The sequence below is a fragment of the Puma concolor genome, chromosome B1 (assembly GCF_028749965.1).
Source record: "Puma concolor isolate L17-30 chromosome B1, mPumCon1.1.hap2, whole genome shotgun sequence".
Lineage (NCBI taxonomy): Eukaryota > Metazoa > Chordata > Mammalia > Carnivora > Felidae > Puma > Puma concolor.
This window is the reverse complement of record NC_141670.1, coordinates 871,464-892,600: the sequence shown is the minus strand read 5'-3', so window position 1 is coordinate 892,600 and position 21,137 is coordinate 871,464. Positions and strand designations below refer to the sequence as shown.

Below are 21,137 nucleotides of genomic sequence, written 5' to 3'. Positions count from 1 at the left end.
CCTGATGTCACCTACAGGCCGTTGCTGCCTGCCGTGCAACTTGTACACTACTTGGGCACACAGCTAATGGACTTGAGACCTTTGGCAGTCTCTGACTGCTTAATTATTTTAAACGCCACTCTCTAAGACATTTCCCTTTAATTAGTTATGCTTTCCTCCTCTGTCACTTCCCCCGTAACAGGGCAGCAGCCGTCTGATAAAAGCCAACGTTAAGTTCGATTTAAAACTTGCTTTTACCGACCGTCCTCTGTGTAGCCTGCATGAGAGGGGCACCCAGATCGGTCAGGAGTGCTCCTGACCCAGGGGAAGCCCACCCACCCCCCAGGGGGCATCACAAATCCATCATGGCCCTCGTCCAGCAGAGAGGCTTTCTGCACATCAGCCCAGAACGATGCTGCCATGGGACCCGGCCCCAAAACTCAGGTGCCACCGTGACGTAGAGCCAATTTCTCACTCACGGACCAAGCCATTCTGACGTGTAAAGGACGTCTGGCTTCCTGCAGAGCACAGGGCGCACCAGCAGCCAGCTCTGGTCACCGCAGGTGGCCCTTGTGTGCGGCCCAGGTCCCTGGCTTCGTTCCCCCAAAGAGGCACTGTCTTCCCTTTCTTTCATCATCTGTGTGCCGGTTCCTAATATCCCCACACATTAGCCGCCTCACACCCGAGAGAATGACTGCTATAAATCAAGTCGCCCAGCATGATTTATGTCCCACCTGAACAGCTGTTTAGCAATGAAATTGCACTGCTAAATAAGCAAGCCCTTGTTGGAAAACTCAGTCACTGTCCTTATCGGAGGTGTTCATTCCACTTTAAGACAAGAATATTGAAATACATACTAAAGCTATTTCTATTATATATGGCTGTGGGTGCAGATAATAAAAGGTTCTCAGACATAGAGCACACAAAAAAAATCAGCCAGAACCTTCTATTTGGGCAGTGCTTAACACTTTATTTTTAAAACTGTGTAGGGGCACCTGGGTGGCTCAGTCGGTTAAGCATCCTACTTCGGCTCAGGTCACAATCTCGTGGTTCATGGGTTCGAGCCCCACGTCAGGCTCTGTGCTGACAGCTCAGAGCCTGGAGCCTGCCTCAGATTCTGTGTCTCCCCCTCTCTCTGCTCCTGCCCGGCTCACTCTCTCTCTCTCTCTCTCTCTCAAAAATAAACATTAAAAAAAACTTTTCAAGAAAAGAACTTAAACCAAATAACCACGTGGGTTAACACAATGGTCTTCCTGAAAACAAATCTATAGCAACGGCCAGTTTATCCGCCAGGTGTTATGACCAAAGTACTTGCTTCAGAGAACAGGAAGGCCCACCAGGTGCTGGTGCCCACCACAAAGCCAAGCGCACCGTCCTTTCCAAGAACCCTCACCCCACCCAACCCCCACGAGGACGCTGGCACGCGCTAAGAGCGGGCTGTCCTTCGAGCTCATCCACCAGCACCGGACGACCAGATGACTCTGTAAACCCTACTTTCCACTAAGGTGATGAAAAACTAGCAATCCTCTAAATTACAAGGAACCCTAACCAGCCACGCTCAAATGGCAGAGGCACATCTTAAAACAGGAAACTAAATCAAAATTGTTGACTTCATACATCTCACGCACAGGCACACACAATACCAGCACCACTCAGAGACGGAGACGTAAAAATCTGGAAAGACCAGGAACCTTGAGAAAATTCACTCGGATTTTAAGCCCGTGACTCCCAAACGGCAGCACCAAATATCTCAGCTCCACATCACCTGCAGCTTTAGATCCAAAAGTGACCTGAGGACTCGTCCCGCACACGAGGAATCAACAGTGACAGGTCCCAAAGTCAGGACAGTCACACGGTCATTCTGTAAGGACTCATTTTGATCAGGGTTTCTTCACAAAGAGCACACCTTGGAGATGTCCCACGACAGAGATAAGACAAAGGATTGCGGTGGGAGTAAGGTTTCCTGGGGAAGCACGTTTTCCTGACACGGGAACTGGCTCCAGGTCAGGTCCTCACAAGGAGGGTACCGTGCTTGGCGCACAAGGGACTCCAGTCAGTGGCGATGGCCCCTTCTTCCTGAGGACGGCAGTGGCCACTACTGATGCTCCACATGAACCGATGCATCACAAACTCAAGGCTGCTTGCTAGTTTGCCAGTACCTGTGCAAGGGCACTGGGGTCCTGCCCGGGCCCCACCCAGCAGTGGGAAGATCCCAGGTGGTTTCACACAGGCACCCGGCAGGCACAGCCTTTCTCCCCGTGATCGCTCACCCTCTGGAAGGCTACCCCAGGCTTCTAAAAATGGCCACGTCCAGAGGCCATGCTCAGAATTAGGACAGTATCATTTCCACTGGGTTCTATAGGTCAAAGCCAGCCGCAGAGCCAAGGCTAGTCTGGACTTGAGGGGTTGGGAAACAGACCCTCCTCATCACGGGGAGGGTCAAAGGTTGTTGGTCAGCCGGCCTCGCTCCACAAGAGAGCTTCTCTCACTGGCGGGTTTCCTCCATTGGCAACGACCAATAACCCCACCAACCTTCCGGCACTTTAAAGATGAGAATTAACGGTTTCGAGGGGAAGAGCACATTTGGTTAAGTGTGCAGGAGCTCCGAGCAGGATTGCTACAGACCAGTAGTCTGTGCCCCCAGGACACTCTTCTATTGAAGCCCACCCCTCAATGTCGCAGCGTCAGGAGGGGGTCTTTGGGAGGGGACTTGGTCATGAGGGCGGGGCCCCTCGCTGGGGTCAGTGACCTTAGCAAAGAGGTACAAGATCATGTCCCTGCTCTGTGCAGGCAAGGGCACAGCAAGAGGGCAGTGCCTGCTGGGGCCTTGCCCGCGGACGTCCAGCCTCCAGAAGGGCAAGAAGCCCTCGACTAAGCCCCGAATGACTAACACAAGGGGAGCTAATGTTCCTGCGGAGAAAGGGTGCCATGATCGTATCAGGAATGCGGGCGCACCTGCACCGGGCACCCTCCCTCCACCTCCCGCTCCCTCTTCGGACCTACGTGTGAGCAGCAGCATCCTGGGAAAGAATGTGCCCGTCCAAACCTGAGTGTTCCTGGCGGGGCAACAGACCAAACCTCTTCCGGATCTCACTCTCAAAACGCCTGCGTACGTGGCTCACTACGATGCACTCTTCAAAAGAACGGTGGGCGAAGGAAAAGCTGACAACCCCACAACCCTCCAGCCATCCTCTGCCCGGCAAGAGACAAACCCGGAGGGGACTCTGCAGGCCAGAGGAGGGCCTAGGGCACCACCCGGTTCTCACAGGGATGGCGAGCCTGGGGAGAGGGTCCAGACCCTCGAATCCCCCTCAGCATCAACCCTGACCTTGATCCAGTTCTTCAGGACCTTAATTCCTGGCTTCCGGAACCAGATTCCCACAGCAAGAAGCAAAGACCCTGGGGCCAGGTCACCTGTCTTGGTGCCACACCAAGTCAGCACTTACAACAGCAACTCAAGGGAAGCTTCAGGCCTCTCCTCCTTCAGTTCCAGTGGCTGAAAGGGGTTAGGTTGGATTTAACGATCAACCACAGACTGATACCTGCCCATCAGTTTTCTTTCTGTACGAATGCACGTGCGTGCTGTCTCACGCCGGAAAGAACTGAAAGTCGCTTACGAATGACCTGCCTTGCATTTGCTTTGGTGGCAGCAACACAAAATAACAAGAGGGCAGGGAGGACGCGGTAAAGCAGAGGTGCAGGTGGACAGGACACATGGGGCGGGGGGGGGGGTGTGCGTACCGCAGGTAGATGGACACACAGACAGGGCGCTGGACAGACAGCAGCTAGACATGTACCTTCGCACATGTCCTCAGTCAGGAGCCCCGGAGCCCCTGGGGAGCAGGTGGGCGGTTCACACTCCAGGAACAAGCAACAGGCCTGCTCAGTGGACACGGGGACGTGGGGCAGCTGTGCACTCACAGTCACACAGTGCACACACAGGGCTCTCGAGACGCGGGGGCAGACGTCGGGGCCACTCTCCTCCACAGATCCGGCTCCTCCCCGCGGGGCTTTGGACACACGGCTCACGGCATGAGCAAGGTCACACCGCTCGGCACCCGGAGCCCTCTGTGCTCCCGTGAAATGCAGTCCCAGGGTTAGTGGGCAGACGAGCCCAGAGCCGTGAAGATGCTCCCAACACGCCCAGGGCACAAACCCGCTCACAGGGCTGAGCATTCCCCGTGAGCAGTCATTTCAGGTCCCCTCGCCCTCCCAGATCAGTACACACAGGGCGGTCCCAGTAAGTTTTCGGGGGATCTTGAGGCCCCCAGTGGAGACACATCCAGACCACGTTCAACCCTGAGCCACAGAGCTGGTGTCTCCACATTAAACTGCCACTAAACATAAAACTCAGTCAGTAAATACGTCCACCTGCTCTGCACAGAAGCGCCTGCTCCCGGGGTGAGCAGAGCAGGAACCCTGCTTCCGTTCATTTCCATCTCGCTTTCCCCAAGGGGTGACATTTTTCTACTTGGTGCAAAGATGCCAGCTAGGCTAGAAGCAGGCCCTCAGGGTTAGGAATAAGCCACGTAGAAAAAAAAAAAAAGAAAACAGTTCTGGCCTTAAAACTATTGATCCATAACCTTTCATTCTGTCAGCAATTAAATAGCATGACTTGGATTCTAATAAAGTAATTTTCAGTTTATGAAATAAAGCCCTTTTTGGCAGATGAGGATTTTTGTTTTTTGTCTTCAGTTGGTGGACAGGGAAGGAAACGTGTCACTAGGCCATGGAGACACAGGCTGGGGCATCACCAGGCCACAGAGACACAGGCTGGGGGGTCACCAGGCCACAAGACACGGGCTGGGGAGTCCCTGGGCCACAGAGACACAGTCTAAGGTATCACTGGACCCTGCAGATGTGGGCTGGGGTGTCACCAGGCCATGGAGATGTGGGCTGGGGCGTCACCAGGCCATGGAGACACAGGCTGGGGCATCACCAGACCGTGCAGATGTGGGCTGGGGAGTCACCGGGCCACGGAGATGTGGACTAGGGAGTCACCAGCCACATAGACACAGGCTGGGGTGTCACCAGGCCGTGGAGACACAGGCTGAGCACAGAAGGCTCTTCCTGGCTTCTCTGTCGTTCCTGCCGTGCGAGCCACACCGCAAGGCACCCCATTTGCACACCTCAGGTTGTGTAAATAATTTCAGTATCTGGGTAAGAGAAACTTATGAAATATTTGGTCTTTGAAAGAAGTGACATTTTACCCTTAACCTAGTCTTCAAATGCCATTCACCTGACATTTTGAAAATGGTTAAGCATCCTGTGGAGGTAAGTTTCCCACTTAACTGGACATCTTTTTGGCAACAAAGCCATCTGGAGCACTTGCCACATCATCCTGAAGCTCCACAGGCCAAGCTCATCTCCCTCCACTGGCACCCTGGTCCATACTGCTTGCCTGGAACCGTATTTGGTAGGGAAGTCTGCACACAGGGTCACTGTGGTGTCGTGTGCTGACTTAGAGGGAAAACAGATATCTGCGGCCCAGCAAAGTAGTTAGCAGCTGTGTGACAACACGTGAAGTCACATGTGCCTGTGGATCACCCGCAAAATGGCGCCACATTCCCTATCTCCCAAGAACGTGGAAGGACTCCCCAAAAGTTACTGTGATCTGAGAGACTTTTAAACCAAGACACCTTAGGAACACAAGGTGCGACGCCCACGGTTACCGCAAAGCTTAAGTTTAACAATGGTGACATGGCTGCATGCGGAGCTTTGGGGAATCACGCCCGTTGGGTGTGAAAATCACAAACTAGAGTTTCACTCCCACTCGCAGACCGTGAGCCTTCTTCTGCCATCAGTTACTGGGAACCCTTTACTCTTGAGACAGGTCTGTGGCAAACACAGCAAACTCACTCACTGATTTTCTTGTATGTGTCCATCGCGAAAATAAAAGCTTTTTAAGGGGCACCAGGGTGGCTCAGTTCGTTGAGTGTCCGAGTTCAGCTCGGGTCACGTTCTCACAGTTCGTGGGTTCGAGCCCCACACAGGGCTCTGTGCTGACAGCTCAGAGCCTGGAGCCTGCTTCCGATTCTGTGTCTCCCTCTCGCTCTCTGCCCCTCCCCCACTCACACTCTGTCTCTCTCAAAAATAAAACGTTTCTCTAATTCCACATGTGAGTGAAAACATAGGACATCTGTCCTTCTCTGACTGACTTGTTTCACTCAGCATAAGACTCTCCAGTTCCATCCATGTTGTTGCAAATGGCAGGATTTCATTCTTTCTCATTGAGAAACTTAACAGAAGACCTTGGGGGAAGTGAGATAACAAAAAAATAGTTACAGAGAGGGAGGGAGGCAAACCATAAGAGACTCTTAAATACAGAGACCAGGGGCGCCTGGGTGGCTCAGTCGGTTAAGCGGCCAACTTGGGCTCAGGTCATGATCTCGCGGTCCGTGAGTTCGAGCCCCGTGTCGGGCTCTGTGCTGACAACTCAGAGCCTGGAGCCTGCTTCGGATTCTGTGTCTCCCTCTCTGACCCTCCCCCGTTCATGCTTTGTCTCTCTCTGTCTCAAAAATAAATAAAAACGTTAAAAAAAAAAATACAGAGACCAAACTAAGAATTGATGGGGGTGGGGGTCAGGGGGATGGAAAAATGGGTGACGGGCACTGGGGAGGGCACTTGTCGGGACCAGCATTGGGTGTCGTGTGTAAGCAATGAATCACAGGAACCCCCAAACCAAGAGCACACTGTATACGCTATATGCTAGCCACCGTGACAAGAAATTATATTTTTAAAAAAATAATAAAATAAAATAAAACATTAAAAACAATTTTAAGCTTTTTAAACCCTTGGCTCTGAAGACACCGGGGATTTAGATGGAGCAAACACAAATGCCCCTGCCATTTCGACAACTACGTTCCCTCTGCCATTTGAGCTCAGTATGCAAACGACCCCAGCGGGTGTCCATATTCCAATAGCCTTACTCACTGAAGAGTTCAATAATGTGTAATTAAGTCCACCGCCCCATAGGCTTCTAAAACCTTATGTAATAGTGCATTTAGACTCCACATCCAAGTATACAGGATAAAGATATTTGTCAACCTATGTAGGTCTGGTAAGCTAAATGCCCTCTCACAAACATTAAGCTCAATCCAAGATTCTATTCAGCCAATACACAACTGAACACATGGACCCCTGGCCCCTGGATAAAACACCTGGGGAAGGACACATGGGCACAAAGGCAGGAACCGGTGGGACAGCAGAGCTAGCCTGTAGCAGCTGGGGAGGGCAAGCAGCTGAGAAGTCCTCGCGGACCCACACTCACCCACAAGAGGGGTGGAGCACATCCAGCACAGACACCTGGGCCTCCTGGCCCCTCTCTCACTGTCAAACACTGACCAGCATCTCACTGGCAGGGACCCAACAACAACCAGAGTCAGTAACCCCTATGGCCTCAGTGAATGACACAGTACGTATTTGCAAACACAAGAATCGGTTCCACAAAATAACAGAAATACTTGACATCTTTCCACCCCGATTTTTATATACAGATTATTTCACATTTTCCATTCCATCGAACAGAGGCATGACGCGGCCCCCTCGCTTGAGGCTTCGTGACGTAGGTGTTACTACCAAACTTGGTGTGGGTGCAGCCACTGCTTCGCTGCAAACCCAATTCATTCCAGAAAGTTCTCATTAGTCTTAGCAGTGGAATGGGCTGTCTCCTGACCACACAGGATAAATGCTGCGGGACAGTGGAGCTCGGAATACCAATCCCTGCCTGCTGTGTAGCCTGAACAAAGGAGAATCCGCCAAGCTCACGAGTCCCCAAGTGGCGTGGCACTTCTGAAGCAACCACACTGATCAAGATAAGGAAGCCCAACTGTCCAAGAACTAAACATCTCCCAACCTCCTCGCTGCCCAAATCCTCACTGTTGGGGAAACCTGGATTCCTAATCCACATCTCTTTCATGGAGGGTTGCCCCCCGTGTGTTAGCCAACAATGGTTATGGGTAAACCGTACCCTCATGTGATGAGACATGAGATACTGTCAGAGAGGTAACGGGCAGCTTGGGCTGTGAGTCACGTACCGCAAGGAACGAACGTGCCGACGTCCGCCAACCTCACAGTGGAAACTGCCTATCACAAAGTAAAGACGGGTTAACTTTAGTGCGGAAAATAGCCACTCATAATAAAATGATGTTTGTGAAGAAGTCACTGCTCAAATAAGATTCCAACCACACAGGATTGAGCACCACCTTGGACTACCTTAACTGCACAGTGTCCAGGGGTCCCACCAAAGACCAGCCATCTGGGGTTCAGACACAAGGGTTCCACGCTGAAGGGAAGCAGACCATAGGACACCTGCCCTCGTTCCACGTGCGGGTCAGAGGCAGCTCCCCATACCGGTGCTGAGAGACGGAGGGGCCCACGACACTTGGCGGCCACTCCAGGAGAGGCCGGTAAGCGAGCTGAGTACCAGATGCCGCTGCTGTGCCAACCGTCCACCTGAGTGGTCCGCCGGGCATCTGCCACTCCTCCCCAAGCCGGTCCCGTCCCCCCGCGGGTGCTGGATCCGCACACACGCTCCACAGAGGGAGCACACTGAAGGCAGACGAAGGGTCAAACAGGGGCCCCAAGACAAGAAAAGAGAGAGTGGCTAGAAGCAAAGCTGACGTACCAAAACACGAAAGGGCCTACGGGCGCATTTGGTTGTGCAGGCGCGTCCCCATCACGACGTGACACACGCTGCCTGCCTGACGCTCTATTGAGAGCAACACGGAAAATAAGGCAGTTTGCGGAGCTGGTCAAGAGAATTCACTCAGCTCTGCATATCATCGGCCAAAACTATCCCAAGGAGTCGAAACACAAAGAGAAGATGACGTCTGTCTTTCCTGTTTAATCCAGAGAAGGGCGAAGAGTACCATCCGATGTTACTCCTCGTGCGTTTCACACCCAGTTCTGTTAAGGACATCAGCTTCATGACAATGACAAACACCTGAAAATATGTGCATCTGCTTCCGGGTACGCAGCTACAGAATTTCTAAAATAACTAAAAAGCAAAAAGCAAACAACATGACAGCCATGGCTCATCCCAGAGCTGTCCAATTTTTTAACTGTGGCAAAACACACATAAAATTTACCATCTTAACCATTTTTAAGTGCAGAGCTCAGTGGCACTGGGTGCATTCATGGTGCCACACAGCCAACAACACCATCCAGAACATTTTCATCTTCCCAAAATGAAACGCTTTCCCCATTTCAACACTGACTTTAATCAAAAATGTGGAAATGCTTCTATACAACTACTAACACTACAAAAATACCCATTCAAGTTTATAAGGAACCTGTATGTCATTAAAATGCAAAGCCAATAAACCATTCCATCTGAGTCTGAAGAAATTTCCAAACAACATCTCCTAAATAATTAAGCAGCTTCAGACATATTGGATCACATTACGTGGTAAAAAACAGAATTCACACATCTTTCAGCTCTGAATGAGCTGACACTTTGAAAGAGTTATAATTTCAGCCGACTTTTCTTTCCTCTCATTCGATACAATTCCTTTCATTTTCCGCACCTAATGTCATAGCCTTGGGTCTTCAAGAACTGACTTCTATAATGTAAAAATCTTCAAAAGAAAATCCCCTAACAAACGTTCTCAGTATTCAGGTCTTACTGAAGGGGATGCTTTCTGGGTTCTAAAGGCTAGTTCCTTGGATTCTTACAGAAAGCAAATAAAACATCTCAATTTGGCAGAATTTCACATATTAACTTGAAACTTCTTATGTAACAAATGGTCTAAAAATACAGAAAGCTCATTTCAACACTTAAAATCCAGTTAGATTCCCAGAGAATGGTACTTAGCCTTTAGCGAATTTTATCATTATTTTTTGATGTGGCTCAGAATCAGAGACTCGCCTGGAAGACATAAACTCATGTGCAAGAATTAATCACTCCTTCTTTAACTTGTGTGCCACTCACTATTGTTGACAGACACAGTTTGCAAAAATCTTTGTTCCTTCACGTGGGACCTGTTCGTATATTTTTGTTACTAACCAAGACTTCTGAAATATAAAAAGAGGCTCAAAAAATACGTAGCCACATTCCGGACAAACTCCCCTGTAAGTAAGTGTGCTCTAAGTCACAACCAGGGTATATCCAAATGGGTGATAACAAAACAGGGACCACTCTATGGACTGTTTTTGAAAAATAATACAGGTGGTGATACAGTCTGTCCATGATCATATGTAAAAAAATAAATAAAGATCCTATTTTCCCCAAATACTCAGTGTTTTTCACTGGAATGCATAATATAAAACAGTAACTCATTGATCACTTAAGAATGAGACTCCAAAACCATACTAGCTGGTTAATATGCTGTTAGAGTATATCCCAACACGTTAAATTCTTCTGACTCTCAGAGAGTCCGTTATGGCTCATTTTGTTAAAGCTGTAAACCCTAAGGGGACGGCAGCGTGCCTCCATTCCGCACCCAGCACCAGCACCCTGGGAGGCAGACATATCTGACGGGACACAGCTTATCCCAGGAAGGAGCAAATTCTCACAGAACTAGCCCTGGGAGGAAAGACAGAGCATTCTGTATCTTATCCTCAGGTCCTGCAATTTCTTTGATGAAAATGCTCTAAATCAGAAACCCCACCGGGGAGACTAATTAAGACAAAGACCCATAGGACAACACACTCCGTCATGTGATCTTCATGTTTGTTCCTGAACTTTAAAACTATTAAGAAAATTCCAAAGGTTTCTTTTCAGGATATTTCCCCCCCTCCATCATGTTTCCTAAGAGTAATACAAACCACCTCATTTACAACCTCCAGACGCCAAATCTGTGAGAAATCACACAACACACAATCTCCCACGGCAAGACACCCAAACTTTGTTTTCTCATTGAGACCCTCAAGGCTTTAAGAACAGAACACCTGGCCAGTTCCTAGCCTGGCTGCAGTAACGCCCGGACAGCAGACTGACCACAAACACATTCTGTGCCTGCCGGTCCTGGCGTTCTTTCTTAGTAAGTACAACCAACAAAATAAACCACTTTGAAACTCAGATATTCAACTTTAAAAGACAACCAGTTTCCCTTAAAAGCCTAAGACAACAATCATCTAAATATATTTACTCTGTCAAAGAGAAACAGATCTCCGAGCTCAGGCTGTAACTCACCGCAAAACTGAACAATCCAGTTTTTCGCTTGTTTCAGTCAATATACAATCTTGCACTAAACAACAGCTAAAAACACAAGGTGTCTAAATTATGCAATCATATTTCTCAAATTTTCCACCGAGAGAAAACCCGTCAGCTCACATCAGAAGAACAAAATATATTTACCTGTATTCCTGTCTGGTAAGATACAGCAATGCTTCTGCAGAATGCCAGGCAAAACCTGTTTCAAAACATACAAATAAGATACATCTGGTTATCACTCAGGTGGAGAAAGGTGTCTCATTAACTGTAGCAGTGTTTCTCTAATAAGGTCGCTCCGTGTCGCACAGGGTCATCACGCCCAGAACGATCTGACAAATTAAACAATTCAGAAAAATTCTGATGACACACATTTTTCATCAAAAAGGTTAATCAGGTAGGTGTGCTGATTATATATGCTGTTCCAGAATGGTAATGCAGTTCTATTTCATGGATGCCCCTAATGGGTCCTGAGAGGATCTTGAAAGCTGCACTCAAGGGACTCCTACAATAAGGCAAATGGGCCCACCAATTTTTGTGATGGCTTTTAAAATATTAGATGCAATTAGAGCCTGAAAGTGGAGAACCATACAGCGGCAGTACATGGAGCCTGTCTTGTGGGATCCAGGCACAGATGCTTTCATCTAGGATGAGTCACAAAGAGGAATGTGGGAGAAAAGGCTCTATTTACATTCATGGTTTGGTCGTAAATGATGAAGGAAATATCTTATTTGATAAGTGAAGGGAAGGTGAAAATAACAGAAAATAGCTTTCTCCCCAGAAAACAGCAGTGTAAGGCGACGGCAAAGCACAGACTGAAAGAAGCTGCACAGAAGAGACCATGTGGGGATTTATGATTCGGTGTTCTAACTCAATCACAGTAAAAGCTGGACTTCCATCCTGAGTTTTCCACCGATGAAGCTGCAACCATTCCTCAACCCTCTGTGATTACACCCATCCAAGACTCTCAGCCCAGAAGCAGGCATTACTTATCTCGGAGCAATTACTTAGTGAAGAGAGAGGGAGAGGCAGGGAGGGGGGAGAGGGAGAGAGGGAGGGAGGGAGGGAGAAGCAGGGCGGGTGGGGGGGGGAGAGTTAGGCAGAGAGGGAGGGGGAGAGGCAGGGAGAGGGAGGGGGGAGGGGGAAAGGCAGGGAGAGGGAGGGGGAAGGCAGGGAGGGGGAGAGGGAGGGAGAGGGAGGGAGAGGGAGAAGAGGGAGGAGAGGCAGGGAGAGGGAGAGGCAGGGATGGGGGGAGAGGGAGGGAGAGGGGGGAGAGGGAGGGAGAGGGGGGAGAGGCAGGGAGAGAGGGAAGAGGGGAGAGGCAGGGAGAGGGAGGGGGAGAAGGGGGAAAGGCAGGGAGAGGGAGGGGGGAAGGCAGGGAGGGAGGAGAGGCAGGGAGAGGGAGAGGGAGAGGGGAGAGGCAGGGGGAGGCAGGGGGAGAAGGGGGAAAGGCAGGGAGAGGGAGGGGGGAAGGCAGGGAGGGAGGAGAGGCAGGGAGAGGGAGAGGGAGAGGGGAGAGGCAGGGGGAGGCAGGGGGAGAAGGGGGAAAGGCAGGGAGGGAGGAGAGGCAGGGAGAGGGAGAGGAAGAGGGGAGAGGCAGGGGGAGGCAGGGGGCACCGAGCCCAGGGTCTGCCCTTGATCGCCTTGCGATCCAGTCAAGCGCACAGCCTGTTGTAATAGGTGGAACTAACAGTCACGGAAGCTTCGCTCTGAAACAGCATCGGCCTTCTCTTCCATGCTGCCTGCCATCCCTCCACACCAGGGAAGGAATAATTCACGCCCAAGTATCATCAGCTGCAGACAAAATGGTATTCCCAATTTCCAAGTCCAAACAAACCTAAGAGACACCACAAGTCTGTGGTTCTAGGCAGTGCAGGAACCAGCGGGAAAGACCGCAGTGGTGACAAGGGCTTCCTCAGAATCCGTGATTCCCGCCTGGGGTGGGGTTGGGGGGCTGCACGCTCCACAGGGACTGTCCACAGATAGAAGACCCCCTTCCAGGCCCCGAGACGCCAGGGCAATCACACCCCACTGGGGTCCATCCTGTGGCATCTGTGTCAGGGAAAAAGACCTCGAGAGCCACACAGATGTCCACAAACACACGTCAGCTTATTAGACGAGTGATTCGAAAAGCAAGCCACAGGAACTCCCATGCACAGCACCCACACACACGACTAAGCCTCAACAGGCCTCTGCACCCGACCCCGCAATTCTCCCCATCCCAGCCCCCACCCTAGACGCTGCCCCACGCGGCCACCAACGGGCATGGCCACTTGCTCATTCCAGGGTCCCACCGAGGCAGCGCTCGGCCCACCCTGGCCACCGCGGTCTCTGTGAACAAGCCGCGTGGCTCTTCTCACGTGACCCCAAGCAAGAGAACACATGGGTCCAGAGAAATCACAAGCAGCCATAGAATCCACTTGTGACTTTCCTGAGGGCAGACCATTTGAGTTCAAAACTAGCACCCATCCCTAATCTCGACAAGCTCCTCCTCGCTGTGGCCACAGGTGAGACACCGGTGCTCGATCCCGGCAGGCGCCACAGCCTCACGTCTCTCCCTCGCCACCAGCTCGGGCTGGGCTGGGGACCCCACAGGAGCCTCGCTCCCTCCCTGAAGCCTCCGCAAAAAACAGCAGAAGGGAATGAAATCACCCTGCCTGCCCAACGGCACTTGTAAAGGCTCAATGCCACTAACCTGCCTGTTTGAGGAGAGCATTCACTGAGGAGAATGCCTGGGGGACACCGTGCTCTGCACCCCACAGAACACATCCACAGGCACCCGCCCACGTAATCACGAGCATGACACCCACAGCACGTGCTCTTGGAAACCGCTGCTGCCTACGTCCTCTGCGTCCTGTGTCCAGAGTCTTCCAACTGACAATCCATTCCCCGAATGTCAAGTTCAAGCTTTCACTCCTCCCTGCATCCTGACTCCTGGTGGGGCCAACCTGAGCAGGGTTTACCTAAGGCGTCAGGTCAAGAGAGCCAGAGCCTCAGATCCAGTGCTGCTGACCCAATACGGCGCTGACTGGCCACACGGGCGAAGTTAAGTGAAAACATAAGTGAAGTCAATTAAAATTCGAAATTCTGGTCCTCGGTCGCACTGTCCACATTTCAAGTGCAAGCGTGGCTGTGGCCGCCATATTGAATGGCGCAGACCTCAAATACGTGCATCATCTTTCAGAAGAAAACAAGGTCTGGAGGCAACATCCTGTGTCAACTACATTCATATTTAAAAATAAAATTTCTCAGGGGTGCTGTTTCGTCCTCGCCCCTTCTCCCTCCATCCAGGCAGAAGCCTCTCCATCCCCGTGTGGTCTCGAGAAGCTGGATGTGGACTCAACGAGCCACGTGAGCTGGAGGCCCTCACAGCCTTACTTCCTACGGCCCAGGTAACGAGCTAGTGCCCTTTACATCTGCAAACTAACACCGCGCAGCGCAACGTGCTCCACGGGGCACGTGAGCCTCAGACACGTTCTGCAGCGCGGGGAGCACAGGGTACACCAAGCTGCTCAGGCCCCTCTTCCCGGCCAATAACTGTTAGCCAAGAGCTGCAGGCAGATCCCGACAAGAAGCCGTGTCCGTGGCTCTCACGAAATGAGACAGCCAGGCCCCCGCTTCCCAGCCAGGACCACGGATTTGCACACGGATTTACATGTGGCCCCCGCTTCCCAGCCAGGACCACGGATCTGCACACAGATCTGCACACGGCCCCCGCGTCACTGCCAGGCCCGTGGATCCGCACATGTCTGACAGGCTTTCTCTCCTATGCCTCCCTCCCAAGGGGAGCTGAGCAGCAGTGACCAGCTTAGGCAGCTGCTGCAGGGCACACGGCCACACAGAGGCTGGCCCCCGGCCCCACACTTGCCCTGGGGCCCGGCACACCTCCTGTGTGCTCAGTCGAGCCCTGTGCCCGTGGCGGCCCCTCACAGCAGCTGGCCAGGGAGGCGGCTGCCGCACATGCACCACGCCCATCAGCTCGCATCTCCAAAGAAAACACGTTCAGGGCGGCTGTGGGGATGAAGGGAGTTTGCACGCACTCCCACACTGGAGGGTGGACTGGAAGAGGGGGGTTCACAGACGGAGACGTCCCTGTTCCTAGTGATACAGGCCACTGTTACACCCTCAGGGCACACGCACGTGCACAGGGCAAGCCTCAGCCACCAGCAGCCTCGATGGTCACATGTGAGTGGGGCAGGGGTGCGTCATCACACTCTGCCTGCATCAGCGCGATGCAGGGGGCTGTAAGCACAGCCCCCCCCCCACCCCGCCCCACCAGCCCTGCACTCACCCATGTTTCCGGGCTGGAGAAGGAGCTCGGGAGGCCTGTGCGCACACAGCACCCGCCATCCGCGATGCTATGCCGAGCTCCTGGAATGTGTGCAGGCAGATGGTATGTAGGGGGTGCCCGCCACACCACGAGGAGGGGCAAGGGCAGTTCGGGAGGCGATGGCCACGTTCACGGCCTTGACTGTGGGGATGGTGTGTGTCCACATCCCAGTGCCTCAAACTGGAGTTTTTGTGTGTCAATTATACCACAACAAAGCTCTGGAAAAAGATTTTGTTCCCAGTCTTCAATAAATCTGTCCTATGCCTTTAAACACACAGGTGCACAGACACACCCAGAATCTACACTTCTACTGAGCTCCCAAGCGACACTGATGCTCCCTGGACAGGAAACACACTCGGCGAACTGAACCAGCCCAGCATGCAGCTTATGCTGTGTAAACACAGCAACACAATCAATTAACCGGTCCCTTTGACACACACAGACATGACTTTAAGTCGGCAGAGTGGCTGAGATAAAAACTCACACACAAGAACCGAGTGTCTGAGCACGTACGGAAAGGATTTCAACAGGAGCCTGACAGATAAGGAGCAGAAAGGGGCGTCTGGGGGGGGCTCAGTCGGTTAAGCATCTGACTCGTGATCTCCGCTCACATCAAGATCTCACAGTTTGTGGGTTCGAGCCCTGCACTGGGCTCCATGCTGACAGCTCAGATTCTTGGGATTCTCTCTCTCCCTCTCTCTCAAAATTAACAAATAAACTTAAAAAAAAAAGATAAGGAGCAGAAAGAGGAGAGCCATAAATCTAGGGTCTGACTGTCCAAGAGTTCTCGGCAAGGACTCAGCACCAGAAGTTTGGGGCTCAGAAGCACATTGTGTCTCCAGGGAGGGCACAAGCAGCCACGCCGGAGTGTGTCGTGCCCAGGCCCCCCTCCCATACCCAGAGACATGAACCAGAGGGAGCCAAAGCACACGGGTGCTGGGGAGCAATCCCGGGGATGCACAGAAGCGAGACACAAAGCTGGCACGCCCAACGGTTCTGCCTCCCAACTGCTTCACCTTCTTCTAGAAGGAGAACCCTGGCCTGTCACCTGCCCCACCCCCGTCCTCCCCAAGCAGGAGACCAGAATATTCTCCTCTGAAAAATGAAAAAGGCCAAGAGAAAATACTTCCTATTAACGTAGGCTTTCCAATTAAAACTGGCTTGCCACCAGATCTGTGTGGAAAATTCCACCAGCCAATAAGCCCCATCTACTCACCAAAAACCAACTCCACATAAATGTTTAATGTCTTGCACTTAATGAAAACTCACAGCTGAGGATTATCATGCATTTAAAGAAACCCCCCACTCTGACAGTGACTAAGAAAAACAAAATCAGAGGAAACAGAAGCATGACCAAAACAAGAGAACATTTTAAGATAATGATAATTAACATTGCAGAAAGACGGAGGAGAGATTTTGTCCGTGACCCAAGAACAGGATGCTATTCTCCTAAAAGGGAAATCTACAGAACAAGAAACAGCTTTTGGAAATTTAAAAAGAAAACAAAAATGAATATAAAATTTTAAAAAATAGTTGAAAAAACAAATTCAAGGAAGTCTCCCAGAAGGTTTAGAGAAAAATTACATAAAGAGGGGAAAAAAGGAGAGAACAGAGGTTGTGTGGCCATCCCGGGGGCACACCATTCGGACCAGTGGGAGGTCCAGAATGAAAGGCCACGAAAAAACACACAGCATCACACAGACGGTCATGATCCACAGGTCTGAACGACGTAATTTCGGACTCAACAGGCCCATTGAGCTCCTGGCACAGCCAGCACAACGTGACGAGCCTAAGATTCACCATCCTGAAAATCCAGAACAAACCGTCCCAAACTCAACCAAAATACTAAATACTGGAAGCTGGAATATGCAGAAACGGTGTTTTAGAAATTCCAAGGGAGAAACAGAAGACACCATGAGACAAGCAAGGCATAAAATGGGTCACTTTCTAAAATGACCCCACGAGACCTGTGGCAGGAGCAGACAGCCCGAGAGGCCACCCCCCCACCCCCCCCACCCCCGGGGAGGCAAGGGCCACACTCAGGTGGAGGGTCCCCACGTGACACCCGGCCATGGCCCCAGGGAAGGAGGGAGTGCGGAGGACAGATGCAGGCGGAACACACAGGAAAGAAGGATAAAAATGTTAAGACAGTAAAGAATAAGGCAATTAACAAACAATAAAAGACGTTACCAAAAAAAGAGGTGTGATCCTATAAACTGAATGTGATCGAAGTACTGACCATCGATTTACCCAAAAATCAGGACATAAGGGACACTGAGCACAGGGGGAGGGGCCGGAGAGGCCCCGTCTTCCACACACGCCAGCGGGGCACTGGGAGGGGACAGGGGTCTCCAGGCAGCAGGACAGGGCGGGGCCGCTCTTCACACACCTCCTAAAACCACTTCACTTTTTATAGTGTGTACATGTAGGATTCACATAATTAAAATTAACTCACATAAAATAATGTACGGCCAGTCTGCACAATGATTTTTACAATTATAGGAAAGCAGTATTAAATTGTCCTGAAGGATGTTTATTCGTTTAATGTTTATTTATTTTGAGAGAGAGAGAGAGAGAGAGAGAGAATAAGTGGGGGAGGGGCAGAGAGAGGGAGAGAGAGAATCCTAAGCAGGCTCCACACTGTCAGCACAGAGCCCAACCTGGGGCTCAAACTCACAAACCGTAAGATCATGCATGACCTGAGCCGAAATCAAGAGTTGGACGCTCAACCAACCGAGCCACCCAAGCGCCTGCCCCCGTCCTTAAGGGCATTCAAAATGACAAAAATGAGCAAAACACCTATTTGGAATTAAAGTGCTTCCACACATTTTTATAGCTTCTCATTATAAGTCAGACACACCTGAACTCAGTCGTTACCTCATACAAAACCCACATCCAGCAAACCCGGATAAGGCAAACGCTAGGAGCAAGAACAAAACATGAGCACAGTCTGGCCCAATCCAGAGTCACTTCAGGAAAAAATGCTTACGAAGGGCTGTAAGAGAAGGACTCAGGTCAAGTGCTTCTATTTAAACACCAGTCATCAAGGCAGCATGGTATCAGCGAAAGAACGGACAGACCAGTGGAACATAAGCACAGACAACTCTTCTCTGGCAAAGGGACCCCAGCAACACAGCGGAGCAGATGGATGGTCTTCACAACAAAGGCGTCCACGCGCAAAATGATGAATCCAGACACAGAACTTGCAGCCTTCACAAAAAACAGCGTGAAGTAGATCACAGGTTAAACGTAAAGGACAAAACTATGAATCCCCTAGTGCACAGCACAGAAGAAAACCCTAGACGCACTTCCTCAGGGAGGCGCCCTTTTAGGTACAACACCCCGGGCACGAGCCATGAAAGAAAGAATTAGTAAGCTGCACCTGATGAAAATTAAAATCTTCTGCTCTGTGAAAGGCACTGTCTAGAGAAGACACAAGTCACAGGCTGGGAGAAAATACCCGCATAAGACACACCTCATAAAGGACTACTATCCAAAATGCGCACAGAACACCCAACGAGAAAACAGACAACTCAAGCCGTGGGCCAAAGACCTTGACTGACAGCAAAGAGGCACGTGAGAAGACACGCCACATCCCGTGGCATCAGGGAAAGGCAAATTCAGACAAGGAGACGCCACCCACACCTGTGAGGACAGCCCAAACCCAGAGCACTGAGCACGCCAAGTGCTGGCGAACGAGGACGCGGAGCAATGGAAGCTGTCCCTCTCCCTCTGCAGGGGACGCAGGATGGCTGTTTCTAGGGGACAGGGGGTGGCTGTTTCTTTTTTTTTTTTTTAATTTTTTTTTTCAACGTTTATTTATTTTTGGGACAGAGAGAGACAGAGCATGAACGGGGGAGGGGCAGAGAGAGAGGGAGACACAGAATCGGAAACAGGCTCCAGGCTCTGAGCCATCAGCCCAGAGCCCAACGCGGGGCTCGAACTCACGGACCGCGAGATCGTGACCTGGCTGAAGTCGGACGCTTAACCGACTGCGCCACCCAGGCGCCCCAGGGGGTGGCTGTTTCTACAGGATGCGGGATGACTGTTTCTAGGGGACCCAGGGTGGCTGTTTCTACAGGACACAGGATGGCTATTTCTAGGGGGTGGCTGTTTCTACAGGACGCGGGATGGCTGTTTCTAGGGGATGCAGGGTGGCTTGTTTCTTACAGAACTAACCATACTCTTGACGTACAATTCAGAAATCCTGCCCCTTGATATTTCCCAAAGCAGTTGAAAACTCACGTCCACGCAAATGCCTGTACACAGAAGTTTACAGCAGCTTTATCGTAATTGCCCAAACTTGGAAGCCCCTCAGCAGATGAATGGATAAAATGGTCCATCCATCCAAACAATACAATATCGTTCAGCATGAAAAAGAGGTGAGATATCCAACCATGAAAGCATGCAGGAACCTTAATGCACATCCCTCAGGGAAAGAAGCCGATCTGGAAAGACTACTTACTGTGTCATTCCAGCTCCAGGACGTCCTGGAAAACGCAAAACTATGGACACAGTGAGAAGATGAGAGGCTGGCTGCCAGGGGCCGTGGGAGGAGGGAGGACGAACAGGTGGAGCACGGAGGGGCTTGGGGCAGTGAGACTAGGCTGGGTGACACCGTAAGGACGGACACAAGTTATCGCACATTTCCGCAAACCCACAGGATGCATGACACCAAGAGGGACCCCGGTGTAGACTGTGGACTCCGGGCGACGGCGACATCATTAGGTTGACAAATGCACCGTCTGGTGAGGGTGCTGGGGGAGGGGAGGGTGGGAGAATGCTCATCGATGCTGGAAACTGGAAACTGGCTTGTATTTCACACAAAATGCAAGCACGTCCGGGGGACCGTAGGGACTTCACCACACAGTGAACATGAGCCTCCTGCAGGTGCCCCACCTGCCCGCTGAGGGCGTGGGGAGGGCAGGCTCTCTGGCTCTGTGCCCATGGCTGGGCCTCCTTGGACCTCCCTCCCTCCACCAAGGGACTGTTCTGTCGGCAGAACGGCTGTCATCTGTCACACACAGGAGACCCGGGGTGACCGCACGCCTCTCCTGGGAGGCGGGTGCATCTCTGCTGGTAGAAGCATTACCACAGAGCACGGGCCGCACAGACAACAGCCCCCAGAGACACTGCACGTGCAGGGTTCGTGCGTGCACATCATGCTGTGTGCTGGAAAGATGGATGTCAACACAAGGATTAAAACTCAACCCGCCAGACGGCGTTAACAGCCCCTCTTCACTGCTGTGGTGTTCCAAACAACAAAACCGCACTGAACGTTCCTCACAAACCACAAAGCATCACCTCCGTGGCAACAGACACACAGCTCAGGGCGTCCGTACAAAGTGAGGTCAACGGTCCCCTCCTCTCAGTCGGGTGGCTGGGGCGACAGCTGAGAAACCTATGTGGGGGCTGCCCCTGCCGACCCACAGCAGCCCTCAAACCCTGTCCTGGGAGCTCGTCCAGATGGGCCCTTGCAGGAAGGAGCCCATCACGGTTCTGATGTGAATAAGCAAACCCCGTGACACCACTGGACATGACCATGCAATGAGAACGTCAAAATAAAAAGCCGTGCTCAACGCTGTAGTGCAAGCATCTCACTGAAGCCGAACAAGGTTCTGCCTGTGATTTCAGGGGGAAAGAGGGAAAACCCCAAAGTCACCTAGCTGCAGGGAC

At 51.5% G+C, this 21,137-nt stretch overlaps 1 protein-coding gene across 5 annotated transcripts in view; it reads right to left on the bottom strand.

Moving 5' to 3' along the window:
• DLGAP2 (DLG associated protein 2) overlaps nt 1–21,137 on the bottom strand; it is a 781,526-nt gene that overhangs the window by 586,470 nt on the left and 173,919 nt on the right. For all 5 annotated transcript variants that reach the window (XM_086703047.1, XM_086703052.1, XM_086703050.1 and 2 more), the window contains one exon: nt 11,279–11,333. In XM_086703047.1, coding sequence (XP_086559173.1) covers nt 11,279–11,333 — 55 coding nt within the window. The remainder of the gene's footprint in view (nt 1–11,278; nt 11,334–21,137) is intronic.